At 53.6% G+C, this 11,322-nt stretch overlaps 1 protein-coding gene across 1 annotated transcript; it reads right to left on the reverse strand.

Annotated features, from left to right (window-relative positions):
• Nucleotides 1-3,277: 3,277 nt before the first annotated feature.
• LOC101732240 (protein mono-ADP-ribosyltransferase TIPARP) lies at nucleotides 3,278-10,468 on the reverse strand. Its single transcript, XM_004913206.4, has 6 exons — nucleotides 10,003-10,468; nucleotides 9,163-9,620; nucleotides 8,030-8,195; nucleotides 5,621-5,808; nucleotides 5,293-5,535; nucleotides 3,278-4,387 (listed from the first exon to the last, which is right to left on the reverse strand). Exons 2-6 carry the CDS (start codon nucleotides 9,597-9,599, stop codon nucleotides 3,943-3,945), a joined length of 1,479 nt encoding a protein of 492 aa, XP_004913263.2. The 5' UTR covers nucleotides 9,600-9,620; nucleotides 10,003-10,468; the 3' UTR covers nucleotides 3,278-3,942.
• Between the last annotated feature and the right edge of the window lie 854 nt (nucleotides 10,469-11,322).

Here is an 11,322-nt window from a genome sequence, read left to right on the forward strand (position 1 = left end):
CTAGTTCAGCGGCCACCCTCATCCCTACACTTTCATTTAACATGAACAAAAAATCCCATTATTCTAAATAGAAAGTTCCATTTCTTCCTTGGTGTCCGGAGTGTTTGCAGCAATGTCGCCGTCCGAGAGGTTTCGGAAGAGTCTTTAGTTTTCACTGCCTGCGCCCCCTGGTGGCAGAGTACGGAATGTATCCACGAATCATATTTCTAAGCTATAAGGTGGGATAAACATATAAATGAATCAAACTCAGTGTATATTGACTGTGTAATGGGATATATTGAGGGGGAAAAGTGACGGGGCCCTTTAATGTTTGTCACCGAGGCAACGTGTGATTTTATGTGGGAAAGGGAGGGCAGTGACAAGTCAATGAGCAGATACAACACAAAAAGGCATTATTATTATTATTATTATTATTAATACAGTGATTTTTCACTGAGGAAGGAAAATTTTAAAGCAACAGGTTTATTCACATTTTGCGTTTCGCTGGTGACACCTAGTGGCCACTTTGTATAGTTACACTTTCCTCCGATTCCTTTCCACCGCTTTCCAACTCTCCCTCCCTGACGCCACTAGAACTCCCCCCTTGCAATTCCATAATGGTTGTATTTTAACCCTTCCAGCACCGGGGAGCATGAAATCTACGGCCACGGCACGTGAGCCCCGGGAATCTGATCAACGTCGCGCTGCAGGTTTAGTGTCGAGTTCAAAATGCTCCAGAATGTAATGGGTTAAACCCACAACCGGATCACTGTTAATGCACAGGAACCCAGCAGCACTATAGGTTACAGCCTCCCAGGACTATAAGTTACAGTATCGCGACTCCCGCCGACCCCTGCCCGTGTCCCGACTCCCGCCGTCCCCTGCCCGTGTCTCGACTCCCGCCGACCCCTGCCCGTGTCCCGACTCCCGCCGTCCCCTGCCCGTGTCCCGACTCCCGCCGACCCCTGCCCGTATCCCGACTCCCACCGACCCCTGCCCGTGTCCCGACTCCCACCGACCCCTGCCCGACTCCCGCCGTCCCCTGCCCGTGTCCCGACTCCCGCCGACCCCTGCCCGTATCCCGACTCCCGCCGACCCCTGCCCGTGTCCCGACTCCCGCCGACCCCTGCCCCGACTCCCGCCGACCCCTGCCCGTGTCCCGACTCCCGCCGACCCCTGCCCCGACTCCCGCCGACCCCTGCCCGTGTCCCGACTCCCGCCGACCCCTGCCCGTGTCCCGACTCCCGCCGACCCCTGCCCGTGTCCCGACTCCCGCCGACCCCTGCCCCGACTCCCGCCGACCCCTGCCCGTGTCCCGACTCCCGCCGACCCCTGCCCCGACTCCCGCCGACCCCTGCCCGTGTCCCGACTCCCGCCGACCCCTGCCCGTGTCCCGACTCCCGCCGACCCCTGCCCGTGTCCCGACTCCCGCCGACCCCTGCCCGTGTCCCGACTCCCGCCGACCCCTGCCCGTGTCCCGACTCCCGCCGACCCCTGCCCGTGTCCCGACTCCCGCCGACCCCTGCCCGTGACCCGACTCCCGCCGACCCCTGCCCGTGTCCCGACTCCCGCCGACCCCTGCCCGTGTCCCGACTCCCGCCGACCCCTGCCCGTGACCCGACTCCCGCCGACCCCTGCCCTATCCCGACTCCCGCCGACCCCCGCCCGTGTCCCGACTCCCGCCGACCCCTGCCCGTGACCCGACTCCCGCCGACCCCTGCCCGTATCCCGACTCCCGCCGACCCCTGCCCGTATCCCGCCAACCCCTGCCCATGTCCCGACTCCCGCCGACCCCTGCCCGTGTCCCGACTCCCGCCGACCCCTCCCTGTATCCCAACTCCTGCCGACCCCTGCCCGTGTCCCGACTCCCGCCGACCCCTCCCTGTATCCCGACTCCTGCCCGTATCCCGCCGACCCCTGCCCGTGTCCCGACTCCTGCCGACCCCTCCCTGTATCCCGACTCCTGCCCGTGTCCCGACTCCCGCCGACCCCTCCCTGTATCCCGACTCCTGCCCGTATCCCGCCGACCCCTGCCCGTGTCCCGACTCCCGCCGACCCCTCCCTGTATCCCAACTCCTGCCGACCCCTCCCCGTGTCCCGTGTCCCGCCGACCCCTCCCTGTATCCCAACTCCTGCCGACCCCTGCCCGTGTCCCGACTCCCGCCGACCCCTCCCTGTATCCCGACTCCTGCCCGTATCCCGCCGACCCCTGCCCGTGTCCCGACTCCCGCCGACCTCTGCCCGTGTCCCGACTCCCGCCGACCCCTCCCTGTATCCCGACTCCCGCCGACCCCTGCCCGTGTCCCAACTCCCGCCGACCCCTGCCCGTGTCCCGACTCCCGCCGACCCCTCCCTGTATCCCGACTCCTGCCCGTATCCCGCCGACCCCTGCCCGTGTCCCGACTCCCGCCGACCTCTGCCCGTGTCCCGACTCCCGCCGACCCCTCCCTGTATCCCGACTCCCGCCGACCCCTGCCCGTGTCCCGACTCCCGCCGACCCCTCCCTGTATCCCGACTCCCGCCGACCCCTGCCCGTGTCCCGACTCCCGCCGACCCCTGCCCGTGTCCCGACTCCCGCCGACCCCTGCCCGTGTCCCGACTCCCGCCGACCCCTCCCTGTATCCCGACTCCTGCCCGTATCCCGCCGACCCCTGCCCGTGTCCCGACTCCCGCCGACCCCTCCCTGTATCCCGACTCCTGCCCGTGTCCCGACTCCTGCCCGTATCCCGCCGACCCCTGCCCGTGTCCCGACTCCCGCCGACCCCTCCCTGTATCCCGACTCCCGCCGACCCCTGCCCGTGTCCCGACTCCCGCCGACCCCTCCCTGTATCCCGACTCCCGCCGACCCCTCCCTGTATCCCGACTCCCGCCGACCCCTCCCCGTATCCCGACTCCCGCCGACCCCTGCCCGTATCCCTGCCCGTACACAACACCGCACACACTGGATAAGGAACACAAACCCATTTATTGCCACAAACAGAACCATTAATGGAACAGCAGAAGGGTTACCCCCCCATCTCAGTGTTACCCCCCCATCTCAGTGTTACCCCCCCATCTCAGTGTTACCCCCCCATCTCAGTGTTACCCCCCATCTCAGTGTTACCCCCCCATCTCAGTGTTACCCCCCCATCTCAGTGTTACCCCCCCATCTCAGTGTTACCCCCCCATCTCAGTGTTACCCCCCATCTCAGTGTTACCCCCCCATCTCAGTGTTACCCCCCCATCTCAGTGTTACCCCCCCATCTCAGTGTTACCCCCCCATCTCAGTGTTACCCCCCCATCTCAGTGTTACCCCCCCATCTCAGTGTTACCCCCACTGTTGCTCCCATACAACAATCATTATTTGTATCTGTACTTGACGCTCAATAATATTAACATGTGCGCATATATTATATATATGCTCCGCCCCAATTCTGCATCTCGTATAACCGTTATTAACAGGTGAGAAAACCCGACCGGGCCCACTGGGCATTCTCTCAATCATAACTGCTGTATAATAAAGGGGACGTTCAATTAATATGCCTTCCTGCTCTTGTTGCTAAGGTCAGTAACCCCCAGCAACCAGAAAACAGATTTTATCTTAATAGCTTATTTTTTTTTATCAAGATGATGTAATAGACATCTGCCTGGTTGCTACAACAGGTGGGAACATAGCAACCAGATTAACGTACAGTTAATTAACATTCTACAGGGGTCCCATTCTATTTGCTGGCAAAGTCACCACCCAGGGGACACAGGAGACCAATGGACAAATAATTGGGGCCCCTGAGGTAGCAATATTTGGTTGCTAGGGCTTAATTCCCTTGCCAACTAGGAAGCAGCTGGGAGTCATAGTAAAAGGCCTGACTACAATTAAAACCAATGCAAAATGAGAATAAACAGTAACATAAAGTCTCACCGTCGATCTGCTTTTGGGTTGCTAGGGTCAGTGACCCCCCCAACAACCAGATTTCCAATGGAAGGTTATTCCCAGAGGACGACGCTGTTTTTCACCTTCTGATACTTGATGAGGAAATATGGGAAACACTGGTCATTATCAAAGATAACAAAGATGGAGGGGTCCCAGTTACAGGAGACACAGGAGTCGTAGAGGGGGCTGCACGGATCATCGGGGGTTATTTGTGGGGGGCGGCGGAATGATTCGTGGCCTAGGGCCGGGCGCCCCACCAGCACTTTAGCCAGGAACATGAAGTGATGCCCCTGCAAACTGCCCCGGGTAAACTTGTGCGAGTTACTGGCGTCCCGAGCAAAGTAGCATCCTTGGCCGTAAACTGCCCCGTTCTTCCCACTCACGCGGGGGTCAAAGTTCTGCCTGCAAATGGCCTCAACCGAGCCGGGGTCCGTCCCATGGAACAAATGTCTCTCCAGCAGCCTCTCATCCCCACTCTGCCTCATATGGGCTCTCTTCCTGCAAACAGACCCACGTCAGCAATGGCAATATCCTTATCATTTACAGTAGGGGGTACATTATCCCTTATAATACATGAGTGATACTCAGAGTTCCCTGTATAACTCAGCCTGCAGCCTTGTGCCTTTATATGGGCACAGAACCCCTCAGTGACTGCTAATATCCTTATCATTTACAGTAGGGGGTACATTATCCCTTATAATACATGAGTGATACTCAGAGTTCCCTGTATAACTCAGCCTGCAGCCTTGTGCCTTTATATGGGGGGCACAGAACCCCTCAGTGACTGCTAATATCCTTATCATTTACAGTAGGGGGTACATTATCCCTTATAATACATGAGTGATACTCAGAGTTCCCTGTATAACTCAGCCTGCAGCCTTGTGCCTTTATATGGGGGGCACAGAACCCCTCAGTGACTGCTAATATCCTTATCATTTACAGTAGGGGGTACATTACCCCTTATAATACATGAGTGATACTCAGAGTTCCCTGTATAACTCAGCCTGCAGCCTTGTGCCTTTATATGGGGGCACAGAACCCCTCAGTGACTGCTAATATCCTTATCATTTACAGTAGGGGGTACATTATCCCTTATAATACATGAGTGATACTCAGAGTTCCCTGTATAACTCAGCCTGCAGCCTTGTGCCTTTATATGGGCACAGAACCCCTCAGTGACTGCTAATATCCTTATCATTTACAGTAGGGGGTACATTATCCCTTATAATACATGAGTGATACTCAGAGTTCCCTGTATAACTCAGCCTGCAGCCTTGTGCCTTTATATGGGGGGCACAGAACCCCTCAGTGACTGCTAATATCCTTATCATTTACAGTAGGGGGTACATTATCCCTTATAATACAGTTCCCTGTATATAAGGATTTAAAGAGGGGTCGGTTACCGGCTGTATCTCTCCCACTGGAAATAGTTCTGGATTCGGGATATCTCCGAGATCCTGTAGGTGGATTCAGGCATAGTGGAGTGGAAGTATTGGTAGATATGGAAGAATTCTCTATGGTGACAGGTGAGCGGAACTTTCTCGTAGATTAACAAAGCGTTACTAACAAACCAAGACTTTGGGCACAAGCTCCCCAGATCTGATTGGTCGTTGAGAATGATACAGGGGACGAACCTGGGCAGAGTCCTGCATAACGAGACACAAAAAAAATCATTTATCTGCGGTTACTCAGCCCCGCCCCCTGCTGGGGGAAAAGGGGAGTGGCCCTTACCGTAACTCAGGGGCCAAGATGGCTAATGATCTAAACAGCGGGCGCTTTCTCATGCGTCTCTTCCTGCCCGTATCCTTGTTCACCTGATACATCATAGCGAGGTGCAGGGAGAAGCTGTGTCCGTTCACTGAGCAGCTCGTTGTCTTCTTGTCCCTCGCGAGCCCTCTCTCTATGCGCCTAACCAGCTCCTGTAATATATTATCCACAACCTCAGCCATAAAGCAGGGCAGGACTGCTGCTTACAATGGGGGGTGGATCAGATAGGATCTGTGCCACTGTGACAGAATGCTCTGTTATACAGATAGCTAGAATCTCAGCCATAAAGCAGGGCAGGACTGCTGCTTACAATGGGGGATCAGATAGGATCTGTGCCACTGTGACAGAATGCTCTGTTATACAGATAGCTAGAATCTCAGCCATAAAGCAGGGCAGGACTGCTGCTTACAATGGGGGGATCAGATAGGATCTGTGCCACTGTGACAGAATGCTCTGTTATACAGATAGCTAGAATCTCAGCCATAAAGCAGGGCAGGACTGCTGCTTACAATGGGGGGATCAGATAGGATCTGTGCCACTGTGACAGAATGCTCTGTTATACAGATAGCTAGAATCTCAGCCATAAAGCAGGGCAGGACTGCTGCTTACAATGGGGGGATCAGATAGGATCTGTGCCACTGTGACAGAATGCTCTGTTATACAGATAGCTAGAATCTCAGCCATAAAGCAGGGCAGGACTGCTGCTTACAATGGGGGGGTCAGATAGGATCTGTGCCACTGTGACAGAATGCTCTGTTATACAGATAGCTAGAATCTCAGCCATAAAGCAGGGCAGGACTGCTGCTTACAATGGGGGGATCAGATAGGATCTGTGCCACTGTGACAGAATGCTCTGTTATACAGATAGCTAGAATCTCAGCCATAAAGCAGGGCAGGACTGCTGCTTACAATGGGGGATCAGATAGGATCTGTGCCACTGTGACAGAATGCTCTGTTATACAGATAGCTAGAATCTCAGCCATAAAGCAGGGCAGGACTGCTGCTTACAATGGGGGGGTCAGATAGGATCTGTGCCACTGTGACAGAATGCTCTGTTATACAGATAGCTAGAATCTCAGCCATAAAGCAGGGCAGGACTGCTGCTTACAATGGGGGGATCAGATAGGATCTGTGCCACTGTGACAGAATGCTCTGTTATACAGATAGCTAGAATCTCAGCCATAAAGCAGGGCAGGACTGCTGCTTAAAATGGGGGGATCAGATAGGATCTGTGCCACTGTGACAGAATGCTCTGTTATATAGATAGCTAGAATCTCAGCCATAAAGCAGGGCAGGACTGCTGGTTACAATGGGGGGATCAGATAGGATCTGTGCCACTGTGACAGAATGCTCTGTTATACAGATAGCTAGAATCTCAGCCATAAAGCAGGGCAGGACTGCTGCTTACAATGGGGGGATCAGATAGGATCTGTGCCACTGTGACAGAATGCTCTGTTATACAGATAGCTAGAATCTCAGCCATAAAGCAGGGCAGGACTGCTGCTTACAATGGGGGGATCAGATAGGATCTGTGCCACTGTGACAGAATGCTCTGTTATACAGATAGCTAGAATCTCAGCCATAAAGCAGGGCAGGACTGCTGCTTACAATGGGGGGGATCAGATAGGATCTGTGCCACTGTGACAGAATGCTCTGTTATACAGATAGCTAGAATCTCAGCCATAAAGCAGGGCAGGACTGCTGCTTACAATGGGGGGATCAGATAGGATCTGTGCCACTGTGACAGAATGCTCTGTTATACAGATAGCTAGAATCTCAGCCATAAAGCAGGGCAGGACTGCTGCTTACAATGGGGGGATCAGATAGGATCTGTGCCACTGTGACAGAATGCTCTGTTATACAGATAGCTAGAATCTCAGCCATAAAGCAGGGCAGGACTGCTGCTTACAATGGGGGGGATCAGATAGGATCTGTGCCACTGTGACAGAATGCTCTGTTATACAGATAGCTAGAATCTCAGCCATAAAGCAGGGCAGGACTGCTGCTTACAATGGGGGGATCAGATAGGATCTGTGCCACTGTGACAGAATGCTCTGTTATACAGATAGCTAGAATCTCAGCCATAAAGCAGGGCAGGACTGCTGCTTACAATGGGGGATCAGATAGGATCTGTGCCACTGTGACAGAATGCTCTGTTATACAGATAGCTAGAATCTCAGCCATAAAGCAGGGCAGGACTGCTGCTTACAATGGGGGGATCAGATAGGATCTGTGCCACTGTGACAGAATGCTCTGTTATACAGATAGCTAGAATCTCAGCCATAAAGCAGGGCAGGACTGCTGCTTACAATGGGGATAGGATCTGTTATACTATAAAGATCTTGATTTACATCGAGTAAAAGAGACACTTACTGGACTGTACTCTTCCCAGGAGTCTTTCGCTGCCTCATAGTAATACCTGTACTCGGTAAAGAAGGGGCGGAAGGAGGAGGTGCCGGTAGAAAGACGCCGTATGCGATTGAAGTGCGGGAGACCCCAGACTTCCATAGTGGTGAAGTTAATATTCAACCAAGAATTCCTGGAAGAAGGAAAACATGCATTATAATTCATGTTAATCCCAAAACATACACGTTCAAATCCAAGTCCGGCTTGGGACTCCTCCAGTTACATGGGAGTAGGAGAAACAATAGGTTAGCTGAGAGCAGTTCTAATGTGTAGTGCTGGCTGAAAGCTCAGACTCAGGCACACTTTACTGCTGCGCTGCAAGTTGGAGTGATAACCCCCCCCCCACCCCCAGCAGCCGATCAGCAGAACAATGGGAAGGGAGCAAGATAGCAGCTCCCAGTAGGTATCAGAATAGCACTCAATAGTAAGAAATCCAAGTCCGGCTTGGGACTCCTCCAGTTACATGGGAGTAGGAGAAACAATAGGTTAGCTGAAAGCAGTTCTAATGTGTAGCGCTGGCTGAAAGCTCAGACTCAGGCACACTTTACTGCTTCGCTGCAAGTTGGAGTGATATCCCCCCCTCACCCCCAGCAGCCGATCAGCAGAACAATGGGAAGGGAGCAAGATAGCAGCTCCCAGTAGGTATCAGAATAGCACTCAATAGTAAGAAATCCAAGTCCGGCTTGGGACTCCTCCAGTTACATGGGAGTAGGAGAAACAATAGGTTAGCTGAAAGCAGTTCTAATGTGTAGCGCTGGCTGAAAGCTCAGACTCAGGCACACTTTACTGCTTCGCTGCAAGTTGGAGTGATATCCCCCCCTCACCCCCAGCAGCCGATCAGCAGAACAATGGGAAGGGAGCAAGATAGCAGCTCCCAGTAGGTATCAGAATAGCACTCAATAGTAAGAAATCCAAGTCCGGCTTTGGACTCCTCCAGTTACATGGGAGTAGGAGAAACAATAGGTTAGCTGAAAGCAGTTCTAATGTGTAGCGCTGGCTGAAAGCTCAGACTCAGGCACTTTACTGCTGCGCTGCAAGTTGGAGTGATACCCCCCCCCCCTCACCCCCAGCAGGACAATATACTTTTGCCTCGTACTTACTGATAGAAAACAGAAACATCTTCTCTTTTGGGGTCACAAAACAACATCTCGAAGACATCCTGGGCACGAAAGTCTACATCATCCCAGACGTCGCCGTCCAACTCCCTAATCTGCCACCAGTAGGGGAGAAGGGCATGGTGCTGTGGGCACCAATCCCCCTGGGCACACTGTCCACCTAGGAAGTCTGAGCAGATATCAATCCCTTCCTCCTGGTGGATACGACATCGGGGAAAAGCCACCAATTCTTCGAATTTGCCGCCACCTTGGTTTGTAAGCGAGGTCCACATCAGGGCAGGACCCGTCTGGGATTCGAGTTCTTGCAGAGCCAGCTCATCGTCGCTTGGTTCCAGGTCTGTAACCCTGAAGGGAACGTCTGCGCTTGGACTTTGTAGGGAAGAAGATCCAGCCTGGAGACTCACCGATACTTTGAGGAACATTATTGAGGGAGGGAACTGGGGCTGTAGGGAACGAACAGAACAGTAAGGGAGAGTCCTGAGAACACGACATTGGTCAACTCTAGAGACGACCCAATATATTCTATTTTATTGGCCATCCAATAGGAGCAGCTAGAGCAGCGATCCCCAACCAGGGGCTCAAGACCAACTCAAGGTCAACTGCTCCTCAACCCCTTGGATGTTGCTCACAGTGTTTATTTCTCCCTGGCTTGGGGGTATATAATACATGGGCAGGGCAATTACAGTAGGAGTCAGACCCCCCCCCCCCTGGGGAAGGGGCCCTAATGCCCTACACAGGTACAGCTGCTGGGACATAGGGGGCCTCTGTGTTGGGCCCTCAGGGTAGCAGGGAGTCCCAAGCGACACAATACATTCCAGGCCTCACCTAATCGCCCGAGTAAGGGTGCCCGATGCAGCACAATGCCCCCCTGTGCCTTTGGCTCTAGGTTCCGCCCCTTGGCTCCGCAAGAACCCCGCGTATCTGCTCCGCCCACTCACAGGCCGTTTGGCGCACTTCCTCCTCTCTTCCCGCCGGGTATAGACCGTTCTAGACTACTTTCGCCTTCACTGAGCTCAGGAGCTCCTCCCCCTTGCTGAGGTCTTGATCATTCTTGAGCAAAACGGTCATATATACCGTGAGTGTGTCTATTGCACTGCATTTGCCCCAGCAGTAAGGAAGGAGGAAGCAGGAACCTGCGGGGTGGGTTCTGTACCACTCTACCGCGTCTAGATCAGTTGCCTGTTTTCAGCAGCAGGAAAGACACGTTATTGTGTATCTTGTAGCTGCACATACCCAGGGCTGGTTAGGTCCAGGAGTCAATAGAATTTGCCTCATCATGCCCCAGCAAAGGGCAAATCCAATCAACCCTTTCCTTTTCCATGTCTGTGTAACCCCTATTTAGCTCTATCCACAACCACTTCTAAACGTTGACCCTGAAGGTGAAGTTCCTGTGGTGGGTGGAAGTGCCAAGAAGAGATGACTTGGCAAACCTGGGGTAGACCTGGGGCAACTCAGAGTGTATTAATGGAGGCAGCTGACATCAGGGCAAGCTTAGGAGCTCCTCCCATATGCTGAGGTCTAGATCATTCTTGAGTAAAACAGTGGCATCTGCAAGTCATATGTACCTTGAATGTGTCTATTGCACTGCATCTGCCCCAGCAGTAAGGAAGGAGGAAGCAAGAACCTGCTGGGGTGGGTTCTGTACCACTCTACCCTGTCTAGATCAGTTGCCTGTTTTCAGCAGCAGGAAAGGCACATGTTATTGATTCTAGGTCAGATGTTGCTCATCATTGTGTATCTTGTAGCCGCACATACCCAGGGCTGGTTAGGGCCAGGAATCAATGGAATATGCCCCAGCAAAGGGCAAATCCAATCAACCCATTCCTTTTCCACATCTCTGTAACTCCTATTTAGCTCTATCCACAACCACTTCTAACCATGGACCGTGAAGGTGAAGTTCCTGTGGTGAGTCACCCCAGTGGGACATGTCAAGAAGAGGTGGTTTGGCAAACCTGGGGCAGCTCAGAGTGTATTACTGGAGGCAGCTGGCATCAGAGCAAGCTTAGGAGCTCCTCCCCCTTGCTGAGGTCTAGATCATTCTTGAGCAAAACGGTGGCGTCTGTAAGTCATACGTACCATTAATGTGTCTATTGCACTGCATTTGCCCCAGCTGTAAGGAAGGAGGAAGCAGGAACCTGCTGGGGT

Source organism: Xenopus tropicalis, chromosome 3 (genome assembly GCF_000004195.4).
Source record: "Xenopus tropicalis strain Nigerian chromosome 3, UCB_Xtro_10.0, whole genome shotgun sequence".
Classification (NCBI taxonomy): domain Eukaryota; kingdom Metazoa; phylum Chordata; class Amphibia; order Anura; family Pipidae; genus Xenopus; species Xenopus tropicalis.